At 35.5% G+C, this 27235-nt stretch overlaps 1 protein-coding gene across 1 annotated transcript in view; it reads right to left on the bottom strand.

Annotated features, from left to right (window-relative positions):
* The window catches only part of Nmdar2 (glutamate ionotropic receptor NMDA type subunit 2), a 521025-nt gene that overhangs the window by 212851 nt on the left and 280939 nt on the right, over positions 1 to 27235 (bottom strand). Inside the window, 1 exon segment of the mRNA XM_074176310.1 lies at positions 5310 to 5550. Coding sequence (XP_074032411.1) covers positions 5310 to 5550 — 241 coding nt within the window.

Here is a 27235-nt window from a genome sequence, read left to right as displayed (position 1 = left end):
TGAGTCTGCGACTAAAAACATCTGCACCAGAACCGGAAGGTGTTTTTGATCCATCTGTGAACCAACAAATATCTGCTCCTAATATATTTCTGAAGGTTAGTACTAACTGAAAAAACGGTGAATTCAATAAGTTTAAGCGCCATCTATGTGATAGGCCCGAAACTTTCCAACACTGGTAGTATAATGACAATCCGAATCATATAACTTTCTACCAATTATTTTACGTGGGCTGATAGGCTGCGTCTTACCTGATTCAGAAGTTTTGATGAGACTGTGAATAAATATCTAAATATCTGAAGTTCCTGAGATGAACATTCAACACTCAAGAAGTGAGACAGTATGGACTCTTCGAGCAGAAGCAAGAACAACTTTGCTAATTCTCATGAACTCTGCTCTAACAAGATATATGTCATTGAATGTAAATAATAAAAAAAACTGAAGGATCCTAAGTATTTCCATATTTTGGCGAACTGGGTCTTAAATAGAATACACCTTAAAACCGTTTGATTTGAAAAATCTTCCGCTAACGGGCTTGGAATATGGCTTATGTCGGACGGATAATAGAAATCGAGTGTACTTGTGCAGAGTGGACCGAATTTGACACTTTCAAAGAAAAACTAGATAGATGAAAACTGATGACTGTGACTGAGGGTCAAATTTTATTACTGTGAAAACCGCATATCGATATTTATGTATGTGCGTTTTGGAAAAGTTGTTATAACGTTGTCTGTGGAAATATTTCCAAAGCACTTGCTTACATGGAATTCAATGGTGTAAGAGACTTATTTTTTCAAATGAGTTATCAATAGTTATTGATGGAAAAAGATGTTTTCCTGCATATCCCTCCATGTTTCAATAGAGTTCGAAATTACCTTTCCAAAATGTAACACACTTGATGTTTGGATAGAGTCATCTTTGAAGTACAGGGCTTTTAGATGTTTTTCATGTAGACTTTGAAACTCACACTTTGATTAAGTATGCTTTGGACAACGCGGCGATAAAACAGAAAGAAATTGTTCAATAGTAGCTGTCAAATGTTGAGAAAGCTTCTCACAGAAGTAATAATAATAATCTTTATTTGAAATAGGTAATCCTAATCTACATTCACAAAGTATAATCTTATATATAGTAATTAGCAGCTCCTTCGATAGTATTAATATATTTGTTTTGTTTTAAATTCAAACGTACACACTAGGTATTTACATTTCGAGTTATATTTTCCATTGTTTTGCTAAAAGAAAACCATTCAAGTATAGCCAAATACCATAATAATCATATACAATCCTACCTATGAACCAATAAGAATGCTATCCCAATATACACTTATAGCCCAAAAGAAAATACATATATTGATACCATTCACGTACAGCCAAATACCACAATAATCATATACAAACATACATATGAAACCAATAAGTTATGCTATCCCACTACCCACTATACACTCATATCCCGTAAGAAGATACATATATTAATACTCGTATTGATACTAAAAATTATTAATCCTGATAGATATACAATATCTATCTGTACTGTACATTTACTTTTGCTGTAAATGGTTTATCATTTTTATTTTAAACTGTTGCAGAGTTTCTGATTTCTTTATATCATCTGGCAAACTGTTGTAAGCAATGAATCCCTTGAACACCAAAGTTTTAATATTGTAAGCTTTTGTTTGCCTAGTCACATGTAAGTTATGTTTACTTCTCGTATCATGCTGGTGAACTTGCGTATTTATAGTTATATATTTGTGAAAATATGATGGAAGAAGATTATGCAACATTTTGAAGATATAACTCATAGTTAAATAAATAAGTCTATTTTCTATTGACAGCCATTGTAATGTTCCCAACATCAATGATATTGGTGTATATCTGTTACATCTCAAAGTGATTCTCATTGCACGATTTTGAAGTTTTTGTAGTGATCTCATTTTATTGAGGTCAAAACCATACAATAAGGTCGGGCAATATTCGAAGTGAGGTTTGATAATTGTATTATATACGGTAATTCTTGAGCTCATACTCAAATGCTGAGATACCCTCGAAAAAAAATATAGTTTTTTGAGTATTTTTTTCTGAATATAATTGAAATGACCATTCAACGTTAAGTGGTTGTCAAGCATAAACCCTAAATATTTAAACTCTTGAACTAATTCAATTGTATTATTTTCTATTTTGATGTGAATTTCATTTATATCAAATTGTCTGTATTTAAATGGTGTGGCAATTATCATCCCCTTTGTTTTGTCTACATTCAGTTTCAATTTATTCATTTTGAGGTATTCTGTTATTCTATTTAAAGAATTATTCATCTTTTGTACGGCATTATTCAAATCTCCATCAGTTACTGATATTAACGTGTCATCTGCGAACAAGTGTATATAGTCACATTCATTGTAATGCTTTATGTCATTTATGTATAGAAGAAACAATAGCGGACCCAAAATGCTTCCTTGTGGAACTCCATGTTGCACTTCCAATGGAGCTGACAATGAATTACCAACTTTTGTTTGTTGTTGTCTACCTGTTAAATAGTTGTTAATCCATTCAAGTACTTTTCCCCTTATGCCGTAGAGTTTCAGTTTTTTTAGGAGTATATTATGGTTAATGGTTTCAAATGCTCGCCTCAAATCCAAAAACACAACCACAGTGAACATATTTTTACTCATACTACTTTTCCATTCATTAACAGTTAACTGAATGGCTGACTCACATGAATGATTGGATCTAAAACCAGATTGATTCATAAAAAGTATACTCTTTTCATTACAATATTGCAACAGTTGTTTATAAACTACTAGCTCTAACAGTTTTTCAGCACAAGGTAAAGTGTTGATAGGGCGGAATTCACTACATTTATTTGTATTAGTCACTTTTTCAGTTGGAGTAACAGTACTAATCTTCAATTCTGTAGGAACCATACCTTTTTCTAATGATGTATTTATAAAATAACACCATACATGACCAATTACCTGAAAACTGTTTTTTATAATTTTACTATACATTTCATCAATAGGTGAACCTTTATTAGCATCAATTTCCGATATTACTATTTTCAGCTGTTTTAGGTCTATTAGTTCGAAGGCACTAAAGCTATCTTCATAATTTTCAATATAGCAAACTAACTCACACTCTTCAATACTTTGGATAATATCGTTGATACTACTTAGAAAGTATTTATTAAAACAATCTGCTATGTCATTACTGTCTTTTATCAATATATTTCGTCCATTCCGTTCAAAGTATACACCATTAAAATAGTAATTGTGGTTTTTTTTCGGATTTATTAAGTTTTTCAACGTTTTCCACATTAAACGTGGATTATGTACATTTCTATCAATTTGGTTGAAGTAAAAGTGATCTTTCTTTTTTTTAATGATATTTACAACAGCATTTCGTTTAAGCTTAAAATTTTCCCAATTCACATCACTTGAATTCAGTTTAAAACACTTATATGCCATGTCTCTATCTCTACTTAGTTTTCTGACTTCGTTGTCGTACCAGGGTAATTCATTTTCATAATGAGTAATTGTTTTTAAGGGAGCTATCTCATTTACAACTTGGTTGAAGTGTTCTTTTATATTAATGAAAATATCATCTATATTGGTACTATTTAGCATAAAAGTGCAGTTAATCAAGTTTAAATTGATATCATCGAGATTTTTATCAGTTAATCGTCTTACAGTTTTCATACATTTGTTGCTAAAATTAATTTTTTCAGAATAGAAACATTTGATTGAAATTACAGAATGATCAGTAATTTTTGGTTCGTCTAGTACATTCACTTGACTATTTTCGAAATTCGTTAGTACATAATCAATTAGTGTTTTACTTGTATTCGTCACTCTGGTGAACGTTTTGACCTCTTGAGTTATGCCGTATGTATTAAATATATCCTTGATTTTGTTTGTATAAAAGTCACCTGAAAAGAAATTCAAATTAAAGTCTCCAACCAAGATTGTACGACAGTTGTTACAGAATATTTCTTCACATATATTTTCCAAATGCTCCAAAAAAGTTGCATGACTTTCGTTTGGAGAATGATACAAACAACCAATTACCCATTTTGTACCAGCATATGTGGTTGTGATAAATTTACACCACTAATTACGGTTATGGACAAATGTTTTATATACTGTATATTGAATTTCTTTTCTTACAAAGATAGTAACACCCCCTGTATGTCTAGAATCTGAGTCGCATCTGATTAAGGAGTAATTTTTTATATCTAGTTCATGATTATTCATTTCCACTGTAGTTCTTGATTCACTGAGCAATGTAAATGATGGATTGTAGTAGGATATCTCAGCTAAGAGTTGAGGTTTATGAGCTAATAAACTTTCAATATTTAAGTAAACTATATCTGAAACACATAGTTTCAATTCAACTATATTCACTACTGATGAATGACACTCCAACAAAAATAATAATAAAGATGAAGAACAAACAATATTTCTTCAGAGAATGTGTTCGAGATGTCTACCAGCTTTTCCTACACACAAGCGACCCTTTTCTTAACGTTTTTTGCCGGAATAAATAATTCAATAGGAGTGAGAGAATCAACACTTACCATCACTGCTGCTTCCAATTCGTATGTCGAATTGATCGGCTATTCAAAAATAAGATATTTCAACCTTCCACAGAGGTAAACGTCCATAGCCTACTTGATCAAAGTCTACATGAAGAAACCTAAAAGCTCTGTATTTCAAAGATGACTCTAGCAAAACAGCAAGTGTGCTACATTTCTGTGAAGGTAAGTTTAAGCTCCATTGAAATATGCAAAAATATACAGGATGTCTCATTGAAAAAATAGTTTTTCATCGATGACTATTGAAATCTCATAGAAAAAAATAAGTTGAATTCTACGTATAAAATTGCCATGGAAATGTTTCCATAGAAACAAGAAATTTTTGACAGGAAAACTTTTCTGAAATGTAAATTTTAAAAAAACATGCTGTAACTCAGAAACTAAGTTAGATATTGGTATGCGGTTTCTATCATTGAGTTCGCCATAAAATTTGACACAGCCATCAGTTTTAATCTATTCAGTTTGAAAACAGGAGTTTTCATTCAAATTGTCGACTTTGGCCCACTCTGTACAACTTGAAGGATTACTGACAAAAGAAGGAAAAACATCAAATCTAAGACCAAGGCTAATTGACGTTCATCACGCTGTACCCTGTATATATTCGTCTATAACCACAAAATTCCGTTGTGAATTATTCTGGTAGTTTCAACTTTGAAATCGGTCTACACTTCGACCACATCCGCTGTCAGAACAAGTGACATAGGTACAAATAAACTTACCGAGCATGCCGACAGGAAATTGATAAGGCGCTTGAAGAGGGTTCTCGATGACGCTTTGCGTCACAACCCAAACATAGTTCTCTCCTGTCAGGTGTAGATCTCTGGCAGCGGTAAGGATGTCGATGGCTTCCTCCCTGGTGCAATACAAAACCATCACCCGCGCTTCTGAGTCGACGAGGGCCGCGAGGTCTCCTTTATTAGCTACGAGAACGGCGTTCAATATCGTGAACTTAAATCGGTCCTGAAACAAAGGAAACCATTTTAGAGTTGGATATTTTAGACGGGTGGAGCTTAAAAGCGTCTGATTTTTTAAAAATTAGCTTTTATAGTAAGACAAAAGAAACAAATTGATTGAAAAGGGGATACTTTTGGACGAGGTTATTATTTAGGAAAAAAGCTCTGAACTTTTCCATCATTAAACGGAAAATGTAGAAAAGTTCCAGAGTAACAAGAAAAGAAAATAACTACAATGAAGAGTCTCCATGAAAAGCTTCCGAGCACATACAGAAGTTTCTCTCAGATACAAACTGGAAGAAAAAAATGTATTCTAAACTACTATTTTCACATGAACATTGAATAACACGACAAGGAAAGTCCAATTTGAATATACAGTGTGTACAATCTAAAGTCAACTTCATTATTATTGAAGATACGAGGTCATTCGAATCACAAAACTAGTAGTTAGTTTTTTCCACTGATTGACGTGGTACTAACAGGAAAACAATTGAACATCGCGTATTGGATTTATTATAGACGATGTGTTTTTTTTATGAGATACCCTGTATATTTTCACCTCATCCGATTGGCACCTCTTTATCCTGAAATCATTTTTCACTTTTCGTCTTACTGAAAACGATTGATCTACAATCTACGGGTTTATTCGATGGTAGTCGGTTGGCGAAAAGTTTGGGAAGTATATTGGGTGAGGCAGAACTTCGAACGCTCAATTCGTTCGATTGTCTGACGGAGGTTGTCCTGGAGCAGAATCAGGCCTCCTCTTCTGACCAGTTCCGGCTGCTGATGACACAATTTTCGGAACATTTCGTCGATTTAACCACAATGGAACTTTACCTTGATGTTTCGACCCGATTACAGAAATTTATAGTGAATCATACCATCGTACACTGAGCATGTTTTTTTCGTTAGGTTTTTGCTTTCGCCTGGTGGCTCATCGATGTCCAACCGTAAAGATTATAGGAGATGTTCAGTGGTTGGACGTTCAGGTAACAAACAAGTGATATATTTCATCAGTTCGGACTTTCATTGTCTAATATAATATAAACTGATTGAAAATCCCTGAAAAACATTATTAACATTACAAGTCAAGTCAACATTATAAGTCCAGTTATCACCCGTCTTCGGGTGATAACTGGACTTATACCTCCGAGATCTGATTATTTATAGGTCATTCGAGTGCTTTCACCTATCCCCTTTTCCCTCTCTCAGCTTCATTGGTTTTAGTGGGAGATGACCGTTTGGCTGGAGTTGGCCGTTTTTCGCTTGATTAGAAGTTTCCATATGTTACGTATCTTTACGCTAGCTTGAATAAATGCGTTATTCGACAACATATACGCGGCTTCTTTGAATTTTCTCCCACCCAGTGTTCCTCTTTGTGGATGATTTCAGCTTGAGCCCACTTGATATCATGATATCATGTTGAGTCCAAACGTGCTCTGCTATTCCGGTAAATGCAATTCTTGGAATCGCGGTCTGCGTTTGGTGGCCTGGTTTTCGTGGCCTATTCCATTGAAGGTCATTTTTGGTGATGCCTAGTTCCTTTCCGAGACCTTTCTTTGTATTTTAGAACCCGAAAGCACGATCAAGTAGAGTCTTGATGATTCCTCTCTTAGTCGATTGATGGTGGTTGGATTTCTGATTCAGTGTGAGAGGGTTTTCGATATACAGATATTTACCATTTAGTGTCGGTCCTCTATATCAATACGTCTAAGAAAAGCAATCTGTTGTGGACTTCCTTCTCCATTATGAAAGTGATGGAAACTTACGTTGTTGATGTGCTTCAGGAAAGTGTCCAGTTCTGCATTCCCATGGTTCCATATTATGAAGGTGTCGTCTACGTATCTCAACCAGACTCGGGGCTTCTTGTGGGCTTCTTCAATGGCCAGAGTTTCAAACCACTCCGTAAGGAGTGCGTAAGGAATTCGTCCTTCAGTTGGAAGTAGCAGTTTCGTACACAGTATGCTAGTAATTTCATGATTACTTGTATTGGTAAGTTTGTTCTATCTTTCAAGTCCCCATCTTCGGATAGCTTTTTCTGTATGATTTGAAGTGCTTCTTTGACAGGAACGTTAGTGTAGAGGCTTTCCACGTCGAAACTGATCAGTTGATCCTGCTCTTTGACTTCGATTTTCCCAAGTAGTTCAACGAAATGCCTCGAATTTTCCGCGAAAGATGATGTTTTACCTTGCAATGGTTCAATTATTGGTAGTAAAAATCTGGACAAGTTCTGAGAGGCTGAATCTCTGGAGCCACCTTCAAACAAACACACGTGATGATCCGATTGTGTGGTTGCACAAAAGCAAAGAAGAGCAGACTTTGAAACGTCGATCGTTCAAATCGTGGAGCATGTTCGGACCCCTCCTGCTGACCAGTGCCGGTTGACGCAACTTTTGCTAAATTTCATCGATTACGTTACAATGATGATTCGGCTTGTTTGCAGAAAGTTATAGTGAATCACATAAACCGCTGACCACCATACAGTAACCATGATCTATTTTGGTGGGTTTTTGCCTTTGGGTAGTGCTTGGGTGGCTCATTGGTGTCCAACTACTGGTTAGGTTAGGTAAGGTTAGGTCAAAAGTAAGTGGGTCTATTCGTCTCTCCACCGCAACCCGCAGGAATTTATTGTGGCTCATACCTATTTACACGCGACCAAATAAACCCAGTTTCTTAACGAAGCTGATTAGTTTGTATGGTGAGTGGTCTTTCAGGTCAGATGGTAAGAGTACGGCTCTGCGAACTCTAAAAACCTGATTCGGTCCCCAGCAGGGCAGAAACAAGGTATATGCTCTGCTGTTCCATAATTTTCCAAACAACGGCAACACACTATCTTCCGACAGTCTAAGTCTCTGTATATGATGATTCAAATGACAGTGACCTCTAAAAAGGCCTGTTAAACATCGTAGTTCATCCCTACTATAGTCCAACAACCGTTTGGTATCATGCTTCGAAGGGTGAATAAACGCCTTGGAGTGAGTCAATCCTGGAAGATTCTGCCAGAAGTCAATAAATCTTCTTGCCATCCCGGTGTTCAATGTTTGTTTGGCAAAGCCTAAAGCGATGCGAATGACAGGTTCTGGTCCGATGAAGCTGCTTGCAGCACTCTCCTTTGCAAGGGAGTCAGCAGCCTCATTACCTTCCAGGCCAGTATAGCCAGAAATCCAGACCAGAGACAATATGTTAAGTCTTCCTATCAGGGAGAGTCGGTCCAACTACTGACCTGAATGTTTGTTGTCATAGAGAATCAAATTGTTGGGTGCCCACTTTTCGAGCTTTCTGACCTTTCCAATACGTTTTATACCATCAAAAACTGTATGAGAGCTGACGCCCAGTACTTACGCGCCTCCCACGAACCGTTTATAATAGGTCACTCTCATCCAGGGTCCTCAAATCATCATCCGTTGAGGCTCATCTTCAAGACTGAAATCTCCGGAACGAAAATTCGCAAACCAACGTCGAACAATGCGTTCATTAACACTATTATTGCCAAATGTTTGGTCGCTTTTTCAGGTTGTTTCGTCAGCGCTTTGCTTCAATTTGAATTCTTACGGAAAAATCAGCCAAAAGTCGCTCAACGACATCATATAGTCATAAGCTGGAAAGGGGCAAGAAACTTAAATTCGGAAAAAATATACAGCATCAATTCAAAGAAGACAACATTCTTCATCGATCAGTATAGAGAATTTCTGTTTTTTAGGTTTAGAGGCTGTCGATTTTTGGAATTTCTTCCTGACGTTGCGCTTGCGCGAGTGGCTAAATTCTACCTGAAGAAAATGGAAAAACCTCTGAAAAAGCTAGCCACTTGGGCCAGCGAAACGTCAGGAAGAAATTACAAGAATGGAAGGTCTTCAAATCCGAAATATAGTGACATTGAAACCCTCGGCCGCGAAAGACTAAACTATTTTGACCAGTGTATACCACGGCACACTAGAATGAATGACCATTGAAATATGGAGCTACAGAAAAATGACATCAAAACTGAAAAACCTCATGGAATAACCTGATGGAATAACCTCATGGAAGTAAAGCAAAGCAAAGCAAAACAAAGCAAAAATCTTGTTATTGAAATGAACTATTTACATGCCTACATTACATGAGTACCTCTATCTTGAAGATAGAGTAGCAAAGTGACTTCTATTTCAGTTAGGCGCGTCCTCGCGTCACCGCCGAGAGGAGGAACGCCCCCCGTGATGTTAGCGGGTTGACGCTCACCCAGAAACATAGACTTTATTGAAAACGACTAAATAATGTGCCTCCTGCCGCCAAGGCTTATGCACACCATTACATGGTTTTGATATTCAGATCACTCAAATGAAAACACAGCTATCGATGTGTTGTTTAGCTTGATACTTCTGGAAAAAGTTCATGAAAAAACCAGGACAGAATGTCTCCTCATGGAAGGACTTGCTTCAAGTATTTTGTTTGTATTTTGGATGAAACGAATGCTAGGCAAATACTCCTTTATTTTACTTCCTCTAGAACATTTAAAGTATATTTATTTCAAATAAATATACCGGGTGATCCTCTACATCTTCCCTTTTTTGAAAATTATACACCAATAATAATTTACAACAAATTAACGTATACTATTGTGAGACTAAAACTCAACCAAATGATTCTACCTGATTGATTTTGAATACATCATGGGGTTATATCTATGAACTGGTTTTATTATTCTTCCGCTTCTACTTTGATTTTCTACAAATATAACATCATCATTCCTACCTTCTAAAACTTTCGGTTCTTCAACTACAGAACTATCATTTGTTTTTTCTTCTAGAATGATAGCGAGAAACCTCCTGTTTCTTTATATAACTCATCCATTATCTAACCTAACTTCAAATGACCTATGTCTAACTTTATCTATAACTTCTCCCGGTTGCCATTTAGAATTAGTACCCTGAACCATCATTTTTGTATCCTTTTTTACCTCTGGTAAACTTTTTTGGGTTGTTTCATTATAATAGTACCTTTGTACTTCCTGACGGTTATTTCATTTTTTTCTAATTTGTTCTATGTTTTTTAAACTTGGGTTCAACATATTATCTTCCATAGGAATTATTCCTCTTAATCTTCCCAAGTATGCATGCTGAAGATACAAAACAATTTCCAGTCTGAGTTTGTGAAAGATTTTTATTTACAAAATGAGTGGCCACAAAATATCAATGAATATAATGATTACATCAAATGTTTTTTTCGGAATAAAAATGATCTGCTAGAATTCATCGATATGCTTTATGTTGGGAAAAGAATTGTTATTCTTAAAAAATTAGTGAATGCAACTTTGCATAAATTGTCCCATACGGGACAGTATCTGAACCACGAATCCAACCACCATCAATCGACAAAAAGAGGAATCATCAAGACTCTATTAGACCGTGCTTTTGGGCTTTGTAATACAAAGGAAGGTCTCGAGAAGGAACTAGACATCATCAAAAGTGATCTTCAGCGGAATGGATACTCCAAAGCGATGATAGAAAAGACTTTGGCCAAAAGACAGCAGGAGCCTCGCAAGGAAGAGAAGCCGTCACAACCAGTGCTTGCACTTCCCTACATCAGAGGATTATCGGAGAGGATAAGAAGAATTGGTTCCAAGTACAACATTAGAACCTGTTTTAGATCCGGTAACACTATCCGTAGCAGCCTCACGAAAACCAGGCCCCCAAACGCGGACTGCGATTCCAAGAATTGCATTTACCGGATACCCTGTGAGTGCGGAAAATCCTATATTGGTGAAACTAAGAGGCCATTGAATATTCGCATTGCCGAGCACAAGAAGCACACACAGCGAGGAGAAACCAGCAAATCAGGAATAGCAGACCATGTTTGGACCCATCAACACAACATCGAGTGGTCCCAAGCTGAGATCTTGCACAGAGAGGAACATTGGTTCAGGAGAAAATTTAAGGAAGCCGCATACATGTTGTCCAACAACGTATTCAGCCAGGCCAGCGTAGATATACGAAACATATGGAAACCCATCATCAAACGAGAAATGACCAACTCCCGCCAAATTGGTCATCTCTCACGGAATCAGTGAAGCGGAAAATGGAAAGTAGAGAAAGTGAAAGTATTTCAACGACCTATAAAATAGTCATCTCTCGGAGGAATCAGTCCAGTCATCACCCGAAGACGATTGTAGATACCAACAATCGAAACGTCGTGAACTAACGTGACTTGGAATCTCTACACTTTTTTATTTTTATTATTTTCTTTTTGCATTCCTTTAATTTTTATTTATTCAATTATTATATTTTTACTTGTAGGTTATTTTACTATCATTTCATTTCAGGTTTATTGTTGCTTAATATAATTGTTATTTTCAACTATTCTTTTTTAATTATTCTTTTTTACTTGTTTCAGGGATTTCAAATCATTTCATATAATAGACAATGGAAGTCCGAACTAGTGAAATTCATTTAGTTTTTTGTCTCGTTTTTTACAACTTTTTTACCGACTGCGCCATGTGAATAAAACGAATTTTAGGCAAATACTCCTTTGTTTTACTTCCTCTAAAACATTTAAAGTACATTTATTTCAAATAAATATACCGGGTGATCCTCTACAGTGTGAAACACTCTCTTCTTATTATTGCATCCCTCAGGAATATGGAACAAAATGAAGATGTTGGTAGGGGGAATGAATAGCAGAAAGTTCGGAATAAGCTCATTTGATTTTTTCAATTCGTTCGTGTCTCTAAACGGGTTTGGACAATTTCTCAAGTGAATCTATTTTTTCCTCTAAATTTGGCTCAATGTATTTTTCTTTCATACATACCAGATGGGCTGAAAAGTTTTTAGGCTAACACAGAGATAATAATAATAATAAATCGGCTTTATTGATAATACAAAAAAACTATACAAAGATACATTCGAAAATGAAAAAAGGTTACAGGAGATTCTGGTACTTCTTGGCGAAGTTCAGTTCAAAGCTAGTCTAACTCAACCAACAAGCACCACTCCATAATGCATGCGAATATACAAAAATAAAAGCAACTAACAGTGATGGTACCACGAAATGAGAAACGTAAATAAAATAATAATTTGTGATTACCTCCTAAAGAGAGTTGATAAATGATTAAATTCAATTGATCTGTTGTCCAATGAGCAAAAGTTGACATTAGTGATTATGAGAGATATAATTTTTATATTTGTATTTGAATTTCCTGATATTGAATCTCTTCAATTGCTTGGGCAATGAATTACAGAGTTTTACAGCACCAAAAATAAATGATATCTTAAACTGTGCAGTGCGATGTTGTGGCATAGTTAATTTGTTTTTATGTCTAATATTTCTTGAGTGAATATTTTCATGCAGAATTAATTTTTGTATTGAAAGGGGAGAATGGGAAAGGGTAATCAATTCATGAAAAAAGCAACCCAAATGATGAATCATACGATTTTTCATATCGAACCAGCGGTAGTTTTCAAAGACTTCAGAAATTGAATCATACTTACGAAGTCCATAAATAAGGCGGCAACAAGAATTTTGCACTTTTTGTATTATTTTTTCATCTAAATCATATAAATATGACCCATAATATATGAAGTCACACTAATTGAAATGGCTTAGCACCAAACTATCACAGAGCATTCTTTTTAGAGGTTGGCTCAGAATGAAACGATTACAGTATAACAGTTTCAATCCCATATAAGCTTTTTTCATTAAATTTTCAACATGACTTGTGAATCTGAGATCAGTGTCAAGCATCACCCCTAAGTTTTCAGCTGTACTGACAGGAATCAAGATGGTATGACCTAGTTCTAAATAGAAATTGTTTTCTGCAAATTTAAGATTTTTCTGCGATCCAAAATGCATCATCATTGTTTCATCAGGATTAATTTTCGAATCATATTCACTTGATAGCCCATTGATCAAATCAAGATATGTTGAAGAGATTTTGTGCCTCAGCACACTTATCGATTTCAAAGTGCATGTATAATTGTATGTCATCAGCATACGCCTGTATTTTACATTTCTTGATGGACGAGATAAAGTCAGTAGTATAAATGATGAACAATGAAGGTCCCAAAATGAAACCCTGTGGTACATCTGATGGAATATCAAGAGGTGAGGAGTGATGACCATCAACAACAACTTTTTGAGATTGACCAGGTGAATAAGACCATATGAGAAATAAGGCAGCACTATCAAAACCATAATATTTGAGTTTCATGCAAATCAGCTCATGATTGATGGTATCGAATTCTTTCGCAAAATGTAGCAGTGCCAAATTGATAATCATTCAATTATCAAATCCCTCAACAGTGTCTTGTGTAACAGTAGCAAGAGCTGTAGCCGTGCTAAAACCCTGCCTAAAACCACATTGCGATGGTGATAACACATTATTGGTATTGACATATTCATTAATTTGTAAGTAAATAACTCTTTCAAAAATCTTACTCATGTTTGGGAGTATACTGATAATTCTGAGATCAGAATAACTAGCTATTAGAATTGAATCCATATGATTTTCAGTTAACCCTAACCTTCAAAAGACACGTGTGAAAAAATATGAAAAGGATATAAGGGGAAAGAGTTTTTGGGTTTCTACTACACCACCTTGATATAAAAATTTTGGGGATCTTCCAAAGATAGGAAGAAAGCAATTTATTTCAAGAGATGTAACTCTATACATAGATGTGTAGATCATGCAAAAGAAGTAACTTTCAGTTCACTGAATTATACAAAAAAAATTCTCTACTCAGTTTGTATTCCAAACATTTGTTATGGAATTGAATCAGATATCAATCACAGGATTTCTACACAGTATACTGAATGTATAGAGTTACTTCTTTTGAAATTGATTGCTTCTCTCCTTTCTTTGGAAGATTCCCACATTTTTTTTTATCAAAATAGAGTAGTAGAAAGCCAAAAACTGTTTTCCTCAAAAATTAGTCACTTTTAAAAATATAACACCTTCAATTCAGATAAAGAAGAATTCCGTGTATTGACGAAGCATTCCTTTTTGACGGCTTGGTTTGATGAACGTTATTCGAACTTTCAGGACAATGAACTGTTGAGAAGTGGTTTACTAGATTTAAACGAAGTGAAATGTGCACGGAGGACGAAGCACGCAGTAAAGTGAAGCTGATGGACATAGCTGAGTCTCTTACGATATCAAAGGAACTTGTTGAACATATGGTGCATGAATATTTGAGTATGCGAAAGCTCTGCTTGAAGAGGGAGTAGAAATGATGATTCTGAGCAATATTTGAAGCTGTCCTACTAAAAAAATCCTGAATATGTGCTCCATGGCTCCATCATTTCACACCAGAATGAAAACGATCGTCATCTTAGTGGACTGTAACGTGGTGAACGGTGCAGTTCACTCACACTGCAAAGCATTATTTATCGTTCATCGACTATCTTATTATAAGTTGTTCATTACAGTATTTTTTTTATATTAATGTTAATAATAATAATAATGTTTATTCAGATTCAAATTACAAAAATATATAACTAAAGTGATACATACAGTTGAATAAACATCATAGAAACCACAAAAGTATCAGATATTGCTTGTATGTGGTGAAAAGGATATCCAAAGGAAAAAAATTAATATATGATAAATATTGAAGTACGAAAATGAATTATATAAAAGGGATTTGCATATGAGAATAAACTACTTAATATATGAAATTGAAAACACATAAGGTAACATAAAATCACAAATATAAGTATAAATATAAAAAGTTGTCAGTTTTGACATATAATATTATTTAAATGTGAAATCATACAAACATAAAACTAAATTGACAATTAAGTATAAAATCCCAATTGTAAAATACGCGTACCAGTAATAATATATAAAAACATGTTGATGCTATTGAAAATGGATGTGATATATATTAACAAAACGATAGTGCCCATATATACACATATATACATACATATATGAACACATATGTACTACAGAATTGTAGGTGGACAATATAGCAAAGGTACGTTTGGTTTTTTCCCATCTACTCAAATAGACGTAGAAGTGCAAGTCTCTGACTTTGAAGAATATGTTCTTTCAACTCTTTTTTGACGCGATTGCTATTTAACGTAGATTTTATATTTTCAGGAATTCGGTTGTAGAGTTTAGGTGCAAAGTAAGTAAATGATCTTTGAGTAACGACCCTGACCATTAGGGATGTAGTATACTGATCTTCTTGGCGAGTGTGGTACTGATGTGAAGAAAGCGATGCCGTATGTCTATTTGTATGTATGTATGTATGTATTTGTATGATATTTAATGCTAGAGCATTAAATATCATACTGTCGTATGTCTGTTAGACATACGACAGTTGTATAATCTATCAGAGGGATGCCCACCATTTTCAGAGGATAGATATCAATTTAAGAAAACTTTGCATTATTTCAATTTGAGAAATATGAATATTTAATGCCCCTCCCCAAACTACTATTCCATAGCGGATATGACTTTCTACAAGCGAGTAGTATAAAGTTTTGAGATATTTTAAAGGTAGGAGTTCTTTAAGTTTCCTAAATTTGAATAGAATGGTCCTAAATTTGTTGACGGTAAATTTAATATGGAGGTCCCATTTCAAATTGGTGTCTAGAATTATTCCTGAGTATTTTATTTTCTCTTCAGGAAAGATGTATAAGTTTTTATTGCTAATTGATCGAACGGGGGTGCTCCAGCTGCTTTGCAACAGAATGGTAGGTAATGCGTTTTGTCAATATTCACCGTCAGTAGTTTCTTATCTAGCCAATATTTTATGAGGGAGAATTCTGATTCAACTTTTATTTTTGAGGAATTCCAGTTATCTGCTTTGTAAAAGATATCAGTGTCATCTGCGAATCCGACTATGTCTCCGTTGCCTAATGCGAAAATTTATACTCACACTTCCATCTGAAATTTTCTGGCTGTTCCACGACAATCCCAAAATTTGATCACCATCGTGAAAGCTCTTTCTGGATCGCATCACAAATCATTGAGACATGACGCGTAAACATATCTGTGCCAGACACTTTAATCGGGTTATAAGTTCGAACAACGCTATTTCGACGATTCCAAGTTCTCGGTTTTCATGAAAAATCCAACCTTTATCGGTGAAAACATCTGGGGTTTCTCTATTTGGTGTGAGATGATATCGAATAATAGAAATATGACTCTACCTGCTTAGAAAGATAAAGAATTCGTAGGACAAAAAATGTCGGGAATTCGCGAAGGAGAGATTATATTTGAACAGAAGAGAATGAAAAGAAGTGAGTGAGAAATACTGGTTTAATTGGATTTTCTTTGAATGCCATGACTGGAATAGAAATAACGGCACTAATCGAATAGTTATTCATTGTTCGGAACGTTACTTATCCCTTCTTTGATATATTGATATAATTATTTACCAGAAATAAACACCACTGGTGCGACAAAAAATTAAATTGATAGCTGCTTGCATTATACATGTGCATTTCTTTAAGGTACCACCCCTTTTATTTTTTGAACGAGACAACTCAAAAAAATAGAAATTTGGGATAATGAAATTAATGCATGAATACTTTATTTTGAAGTGAAATAGACAGATAAAACTTCCAAGATGGCGACTAGGCGCCGGGAAAAATAAATGGAAAGGGGGTTTTGTGGCACATCATTTTGAAGCTCCTGACAAATATTTCACAACCCTAGAATATAAAGTCAATATCTCCAACTACTACAAAATGAGGGAACTTTCAATAACTTCCTGAAGGCAAACACGTTAATATCGATATTTCTAGAAATATTCCTTATTATTTGCCATATGGCAATTCCAACAACACGACAAGGTGAATTTAGTTATTTTTTGTTTATAAAAACGTCAAAAATGTCAGTACGACAATGAACATCATTGTTCAGTCAGAATATTCTCATTTAGTTTTCGGTTTTACCAGCAGAATGGTCAACAATCTCTAAAATGGTCAATTCTCGTCCATTGAAAGAAAAAATTGAAGCGATTTTCATTTACGGTGCAACCCGTAACTTTCACGAGACCGAAAGGATTTTCATTGAACGTTTTCCGAATTGTCCTATCTGTAGAAAATATTTGAAGGGACTTGTATCCAAATTCACAACTACCGGTAGTGAACATAACAAAAAGCCCCCAGATCATCCGTCCATTCCGGAAGAACAACAAATGCAAATAATTGGCGTGATGGTAGTAAATCCTGATCAGTCTACTTATTCCGTTGCGAATGTTTGTGAGGTGTTTTCTTCTACAAAATTAACTGAAGATGATCCTGATCGAAGAACGGAATTCTGCGAAATCATGACGGAAACCATTGCAAGGCATCCTACCTATCTCCACAATAGTTGTGTGCAGTGACACCAACCCTCACGTTTTCCGGGAATCACATACCCAATATTCAGAAAAAATTAAAGTTTGGGCAGGAATATTGAGAAATCATATTGTAGGACCTTTATTTATTGATCGAAATTCAACAGCGGAACTGTATTTGAATATGCTGTAAACTACTGTTAACCCTCTCATCACTGAAATCGTCGAAGCGAATCCTAATGAATTCCATATGTATATAGTATACCAACAAGATGGAGTACCACCACACTACTCAAACAAGTAAGAAACTATTTGGATACTACTTTTTCCGGTCGTTGAGTGGGCCGTCGAGGTCCAGATTTGATACCTTTTGACTTCTTTAATGGGGCTTTTTGAAGCAAAAGGTGTACAGAACTGAACCTGCTTCAATATTGGATAAACGGCAGAGAATAATAAATATTTGTAGAGATATTGACGTTACTGTGTTGGAAAATGTTCGGCGTAAAATATCGGATAGGCTGTTCATATGTTCAAGGCAACTATTTCGAGTATCTTCTGCACTGACCTCAAGCTTATTACCTCATATTATGTAGTTATATGTCAATGTATTCAGGCAATTATTAAAAGTTTCGCCATTTTGTAGTAGTTGAAGATATTTATATTATATTCTAGGGTTGTGGAGCACTTGTCAGGAACTTCAAAATGATGTGTCACAAAACCCCCTTCTACATTTAATTTTTGAAAGTTTCATTTGTCAATTTCACTGCCAAATGAAGTATTCATATATTGATTTCATTATCCCAAATTTCAATTTTTTGAGTTGACCCGTTCGAAAAATAAAAGGGGAGGGGACATGTAAAGCTTCGTTCGGAACTGGTTGTTTTGTGTTTAGTTATGGTAAGCAGGTGCCTATTTTTCGTAAGAATATCAATGATGTTCTGAAATATTTTAGTTTTTTCAAAAATTTTAAATACTCAGTTTGGAGTTTTCTGGCTTGAAATAAAATTAGTTTCTTGTTTTCGAAAGCTGGACTAATACGATAAAATTTGAAAACTTCCGTGACGAATGACATGCTGATTTTTAAATTCGTTTGTTCGCTGGTCAAGAAGGATTGTCCACAAACATAATCAATGGTTACTCCAAATGATATATCTATGACCACTGGTTGCATGCATATATTCCGGGAAGATCTACTGATTCGGCCCTCCACCATGTGGTTGTCAGAATCGAGAGATCATTGGACAACGAAGAATCCACCCTGGGTATATTCATAGACATCGAGGGAGCGTTTGATGAAACAACCTTTCCAACAATTACCCAGCAACTACACTCCAGGAATGTAAGATTGTACCCCTGATAGTAGGAGAATGGATACTCAAGATGCTCTCTAGTAGAGCAATAAGTATAGATGTAGAAGACATCACAGTGAAAGGACTGGTCATGCGGATATGTCCACAGGGAAGGGTCTTATCACCCCTTCTCTGGAACATAGTTCTGGATACCCTGATTAATCACCTTAACAAAAATGGATTCTACACAATCGCATACGCAGATGACATACTGACATACTCATTTTGCAGACTGGCAAGTTTGTAAACACACTGTGCGATAGCGCGCAGGATGGGTTCAAATTAATAGAAACATGCTGTAAGGAGCACTCACTGTCGATCAATCCCAAGAAGACTGAAATGGTCCTTTTCACCAGGAAAAGACGTTTAACGGACTTAAAACCTCCCGAAATCTTCCAAAGCAAACTAAACTTCTCTGAAAAGGTGTAATACCTTGTTAGCTTCCTAGACAGGAAGCTAACATGGAACTCTCACCTACAGAGTTGAACAAAAAGAGCATATGTGGCTTATGAGCAATGTCGGAGGACAATGGGACGCGCATGGGGTATTTTACCCCGTGTGGTCACCTGGATCTACACAACGATAATAAGACCTATGTTAACGTATGGAGCCATTGCATGGGGATCGAAAGTTCTACAAGCAACGGCCATCCAAAAATTATATCAAATACAGCGACTGGCTTGTTTGAACATCACAGGAGCCATCAGAACAACACCAACCGTGGCAATAGAATAAATCACGGGTCTGACCCCTCTGGATCTGTACGTTAAGGAGGTTGCGTTAATGGCCATGGTACGATTGCGCACAGCTGGTGTAAACCTCGAAGTAGGAATGGGTCAATTGAGGCTGGGTAAGCGCTTACTGCGCAACCTCTGCTGCAGACAACAAGCGATACAATTGAATCCAGTTTTGTGTTTAATAAACACTACAAAATACAAATTCAGCAGAACATAGAGTCAGATGATACAAATGCAACACGGATTTATACAGATGGCCCAAAAACCAAAGAAGGCTCAGGGTGTGGAGTGTACTCCCAAGAATTAAGTGGGGAATGGGAAGAAATACCAGTGTGGTCCAAACAGAACTGGCTGGTATCTCAATCGCCACAAAAGAAATAACCAGGAAAGGAATTTCTGGCAAAAACATAACAATCTGCACTAACAGCAGACAAGCTCTAGTAGCCTTGAACAGACAACATATAACCTCAGGGCTGGTACTAGAGTATCACCAAGATGTAGCCAAAGCCTCGTTAGATAATAACATCATCATGAAATGGGTTAAAGGGCACGACAGGAGTAAAGGTAATCGAATTGCCGACTCTTCAGCCAAGGAAGCGGCTGGACTAAGAATTTTAGGACCCAGTGACACCTACGGCCTGATGACTTCAACAATTGCGGAACCAGTCAAATTTTACAACCATGCTCAATCCTTAAAGAGATGTGATGGAATCAAAGGATGTAATCTTGCCAGGATCACCTTGGGCGACCCTGGGAAACTGGCGCCGGAGAAATATCTGGCAATAACCAGGAAATATCTACGCCTCACAGTAGGATTTCTGACTGGCCACTGTCAACTAAGGAAACACCTCCATAATATGGGGCTAGTGGACACACCTCTATGCAGGATGTGTGAACAGGAAGATGAGACTGCCAGGCATGTCCTATGCGAGTGACCGGAGTTATCGTCAATGTGTTTGTTCGGCGAGTCTTGACCTACACCTGCCGATATAAAGGAGATGTCTCCCAGTGACCTGTTCACCTTCCTGGAAATGACAGGATGGACGATGACCTAGGAGGACAACTCCTTGGGTGGATGTACAATGGGTCACATATGGCCTAAGTGGTGTGGGCCTACACTCACCCTCCCTACTCTACAGATACAGCATATCATAATTGATGTCAACAAATTTTTGTAACTATCTTTTGAATTTGAGTTTGTTTTCCATGCCTTTCAAATATTCAGGTAGAGTGTTGTAAATTTTAGTTCCAGGATATGTTGTTAATTTCTGATTATGCATGATGTCTGGAACATCCATGGTCTTAACTAAACTATCACGAGTGTTGAGAGCATGCTGTACAAATTCAATTGAAAAACTAGGAGTACATAATAAACTCTGGAAGTGGAAGTTTCACTAACTCCGAATAATCTCCTCATCATTCAACAACTGAGTAAAATGCCTCTGATCTTTCTGATTAATTAATTTTGAATCACGTTCAAATTATCTAGCGATGTCTTGAAGGTACCACCCCATACTATTTATTATACAGTAAACCTTTTTCTGTAATCTAACCGCAGAAGACAATATATTTCACCAGTATATGTTGCTGTCGATGAATCTTTGATTATTTTCACTAAAGCCATTGTGATAAATAATACTAATAATGATAATATGCTTTATTGCCCAAAGAACATTAGGTCTTATTGACAAAGATGCAAATTTTCATCAGTCATCATAAACATAAGCATATAATATGAGCATATAATGATTTTAAAATACTCAAACACATAAAATTGATTGAAGATATCATGCAATGAAAAATGCAGTTGACAAAATGAATTAGAGAAAGCTGTCCTCATAGAACTTTTGTACACTATAATAGGGTCTACCACATAATGAGTCTTTTACCAATTTTTGAAATTCACAGTTATCCTCTAAAATTTTAATATGGTCAGGTAAATGATTAAACAACTTGAGACTATTATAATATATAGTCTTTGACTAGAGTAGAGGTCGGTATGGGTAATCTTAGGTCGTTATATTGACGAAGGGCATAATAATTGGAGTAAACACTAAATATCAATTTATATTTGTTAATTAAACATACTGTTTCTGAAATAAAGTTTCCTAAAACTGTTAAGATTTTATGTAATTCAAATAGGGGTTTGCAGGAGTCTCGACTTTTGGCATTACTCATGAATCTTATAGCCCTTTTCTGAATAATGAACACCGTCTGCATTTGAGTTTTGCAACATACTCCCCAGAAAGGAATTCCATACCACAAATGTGACTCAACCCGTGAGAAATAAGGCGATTTAGCGACAAACAAACCAAGATCCTTATAAGTTATTCTCACTGCAAACCACCCTGAAGCCTTTTTATTGGGGGTTACAATGTGATCGGCGAATTTGAGTTTATTGGCAATTATCACCCCTAAAAATTTAGTACTAGGGCTGTTTTCAATTATCCTGTCCACGCCAAGTGTTGGTGAAGGAATGCTGTCAATAAAGCAGCGGAATGGTATTGAATATGTTTTGGAAACTTCGAAAGACAGCAGATTAGAGTCGCACCACATTTTTATTTTTTTTATGTCTGCACTTATAATCTCGTAGAGATTACATAAAGTTTTATCATGTCATCAGCGAATAGAGTAAACTTTCCATCTATATCGATAGATGGTAAATCGTATATGTATAGCAGGAAAAGTATCGGTTCCAGTGTTAAACCTTGTGGTACGCTGCTTTCTATAAGCTGATTCCGAATCTGGAATGACTCCACAAGAAAATAAATCATGTGAAATATGTAAATTCATAACCTCTCATAGAAGTTTTGACAAAGTAGGCGGTAAGCCAAACGGTTCGATATTTGATGACTCAGAAACACTGGTTATTTTAGGTGTATATGAATACCTAATGTTAATTCTACAAAGACGAGATTGAAAATTAAATTTCAACGTGGTCTTTTAAGGCCTTCGCAAAATAATGATCAGACTGATTTTATTTTTGTTATTGAGAAACCCATAAATATTACTGGAGTTTCATCTCAACACCAAACCGTTATTTTTATCACTTCGACAAGTGTTTCAACCACCAAATAATCATCTTCAAGAGGAATAGTTTTATCTTCCTCTTCGAAATGATCACTTGTTGATTGAAACATGTGTCGAAGTGTTAAAAATAACAGTTTGATGTTGGGATTGAACTCCAATAATATTCATTACTACACCAAAGGTTTCAAACAGTGCATCACGAGTATACGAACCCATATTACATTCATGCAGTTGGGCAAACTACATCTATACAGCGTGACTCACGGTCGATGGTAGGTTAGACATTTCTGGAAAACGCAAAGCATGACTTTTCTAAAAATTTCACCTCTCACATTTCCCTACCTGTTCTATTGATCTAAAATATTTTCAGCATTGCAGCGTTGCCAATTCCATTAAAAAGGCCTAGCAACTTTATTTTAGTTGAATGGAACACCCCATATATTAATACATTTTTGGAATCGCTCTGGTATTTTAATACTTTTTTGTCGATAATGTCCTATACCTATCTCTGTTTTCGAGATAAAAAATAAATTGTGCGAAATATGGTCCAAAACATAGCATCAATTGAAATTAAGTACTCTCAATTCATGAAAAGTTGATATTTTGATGATAGTTTGGACAAACTTGGAATATTCAAATAACACCAAGAAATCGACTCCATATCATACAGGGCGTGCTAAAATTACTATTATTTCCATTGTGCATAAAAGTAGTCGAAAGTTCATTTGAAAAATGCTTCAAGATGATATATCATGTCCCTATACCTAAATCGTCAATTTTTCTCAATAAAGTCGCTTCTTCTAGAAACATTATTTTTTTTTAGAATTTGGAATTAGGAAGCAGTGGAATTATCAAGCTTATAGCAGTTCGGTTACTTTTATATGTAATTTACGGTGTTTCGAATCATCTTTCAGAATGAATGCAAATATCGATTATTCAAACGAAGTTCTTATGAAATTATTTATCATACACGGACAGTGTGATCAAATCATTGCCAGAACTTGTAGAAAATTCAACCAAATGTATCCTGAATTAACACCAATGAACGAGAGGAAGTTTGTAAGATTACATAATTTCCTTAACTATGGCTCCATGTTAAAAACGCCTTCAACATTACCAAAACCTGTTACTTCAAATGAGGACAATACTGTTAACGTTTTGGCATATTTTTATGCATATCCAGAAGCTTCCATTCGCAGTGCAGAAAAAGATTCAGGTGTATCACATGCTTCAGTACAACGAATTTTGAAAAATCACGGAATGCATCCGTATAAATTTACCAAAGTTCAAGCTCTAAAAGCAAAAGACTTCGAACGTAGAATGCATTTTTGTGAATCCCTTTTGATTCATACACAGGAAGATTGGGAATTTTTGTCAAAAATAATTTGGAGCGACGAATCAAAATTTACGAGGGATGGTATTTTCAATAGAAGGAATAAACATTTTTGGGCTGATCATAATCCTTATGTTACAAAAGAAATGGGTTTTCAAGAAAAATTTGACCTGAATGTTTTCTGTATTCTGAAGAACAATACAATTAGCTTTTTTATTTATGAAGACACACTGAATGCAGAGAGATATCTCCAAATATTAAGGACAACTGTAACCGATTTTCTTGAAAATTTGCCTTTAGAGGAATATGGGAATTCATGGTTTCAACTGAAAGGAGCGCCAGCTCATTCCATCCAGGAAGTTTCCAGGAAACTTGACGAACTCTTCGACGATCGTTGGTTTAGGCGTTTAGGGCCGTGGGATTGGCCACCGAGATCACCCGATCTCACGCTACTTGACTTTTTTTATTGGGTGTTTTGAAAGAAAGGGTATACAGTACTCCAGTGCCTACCAAAGAAGAATTGCGACGGCGAATAGTGCGGAGTATTGAAGATCTGGATCCCCAGGAAATTGAAAAAGCAACCACAAGTCGCGTACAAAAAAACATTTTAAAGTGTTTAGAATGTAATGGACAACATTTTCAGCATTTATTGTGAAAATGTGATATTTTGTTTACAATTTTGTTATTTTGAATCATCCTATTCTATTACTGTCTGTACTTTCACATGATTTAGCCCACAAAATCTTACTTTTTACCTAGAAATCACTGATTTTTGGTACAGTTGTTCCCTGGAAACTTTGAGCCATAGTTAAGCAAATTATGTTGTAACCTTACAAACTTTCTCTCGTTCATTGGTGTTAATTCAGGATACATTTGGTTGAATTTTTTACACGTTCGACAATGATTTGATCACTTTGTTCATGTGTATAATAAATAATTTCATAAGAACTTCGTTTGAATAATCGATATTTGCATTCATTTTGGAAGATGATTCGAAACACCGTCGATAACTCTTTGTAAATTACTTATAAAAGTAACCGAACTGCTACAAGCTTGATAATTCCACTGCTACCTATATCCAAATTATAAAAAAAAATGTTTCTAGAAAAAGCGACTTTATTGAGAAAACTTGACGATTTAGGTATAGGGACATGATGTATCATCTTGAAGCATTTTTCACCATCTTTAAATTTACCGTGTAATATACACGGGATTTCATTTGAAAAAATGAACTTTTGACTACTTTTATGCACAATGGAAATAATAGTAATTTCAGCACGCCCTGTATGATATGGAGTCGATTTTTTGGTGTTATTTGAATATTCAGAGTTTGTCCAAACTATCATCAAAATATCAACTTTTCATGAATTGAGAGTACTGATGTACTCAATTTCAATTAAGGCTTTGTTTTGAACTATATTTAGCACAATTTATTTTTTATCTCGAAAACTGATAGATATAGGTATAGGACATTATCAACAAAAAAGTATTAAAATACCAGAGCAATTCCAAAAATGTATTAATATACGGGGTGTTCCATTTGAAAAAATAAAGTTGCTAGGACTTTTTGATGGAAGTGGCAACGCCGTAATGCTGAAAATATTTCAGATCGATAGAACAGGTAAGGAAATGTGAGAGGTGGAATTTTCAGAAAAATCATGTTTTGCGTTTTCCAGAAACGTCTAACCAACCATCGACCGTGAGTCACGCTGTATAGGATGAACATATACAACAGTTAAACTCTTCTTTCTTTTCATATCATGATGAGAATGTTATTCAACAACTCTGAAAACAAAACATGCATGCCACCGTTGCTTATTATAATTCCGGATTTTCGGTATAAATGTTGGAGAAACTGATGCTGGTGTCCTTTTATTAATGATTCACCAACAAGATACCCCACAATTACGGGCTTCTGAATAACTCGGGAAGATTAGCTTGTGTGTTGATGGAGTGGCGTAAGCTGAGATTTGGGCATGATTATTTGTGGATATTACTTTCAACTTGAACCACACTTCACCGAAATCAGTCTTGTCGCTGTCTCGTCAGTGAAATGTTAGGGCTGTGGATTTCATTATGCCGGAACAGAGAAAGTTGGGGTGTTACCGTTAATTGCAGAAAGTACTACACACATGAACTTCAACCGTGCTTGATTGAAACCGTGTAGAGTATGAATTATCCATCATTTCAAGGATTGAAATATTGTGCGGAAAATGAAACCATTTTCAGCCTTGAATCTACCGAAAGGAGCGTCTTGGGAATTAGCTAACCTCTGTTTCTCATTGGCTTAAGACACTCTGACACTCTGTAGATAAAGATGTTATGTAATGAATGAGTTAGTTCCTTATGAACTATATGATTAACAAATATTCACTTTTATATATTGGTTTTATCAGTAAAAATATACGTTTCAAGATTTTTCAGCGTGTTGAATAAAATACCGTTCATTCCGAGTTTTGTTTTCAAAATAAAGTAATATTGAATTATTATACAGTGTGATACACTACATACCGAATTTTAATCCAAAATTCGAATTTTGAATTAATTTTTGTAATTTTCATATTCAAGTCCGATTTCCAATTAATGATTCTGAATTATCAGCTATCGAAATGATGAATTCGTTATAATGTAGGAATGAGGATCAAAAACCTAATGCTCATTATAAAAAGCTACATAGACATCGGTCGAAATCAAATGACAAATAATGAAGCTTATTCAACAGGAAAAGAAATAAACAGTTAAACAGTTCCAAATATCGTCTCTCAACTGACCCAACCTCAATTTTGATACACTTTCCAATTATTTTCCTATCATTATTGACCACTTCCCTAAGTTCTGGAATAATTATTTCATGGGAGGCTTGCCAGTAGATACACTATGGGGATCCAGGGGCGGAAGTGGCAACCATGTTTGTTTTATTGAACGCTGCATCTTGGAGCAGAAGTAGCTTGTCGTCCAATCAACCAATCAGAAGCTACCG

This window comes from Leptinotarsa decemlineata, unplaced genomic scaffold, assembly GCF_025532065.1.
Source record: "Leptinotarsa decemlineata unplaced genomic scaffold, Ldec_3_MD MMD2_tig00001719_RagTag_RagTag, whole genome shotgun sequence".
Taxonomy (NCBI): Eukaryota; Metazoa; Arthropoda; class Insecta; order Coleoptera; family Chrysomelidae; genus Leptinotarsa; species Leptinotarsa decemlineata.
The sequence above is the reverse complement of the archived record's forward strand: the minus strand, read 5'-3'. Positions and strand labels throughout refer to the sequence as shown.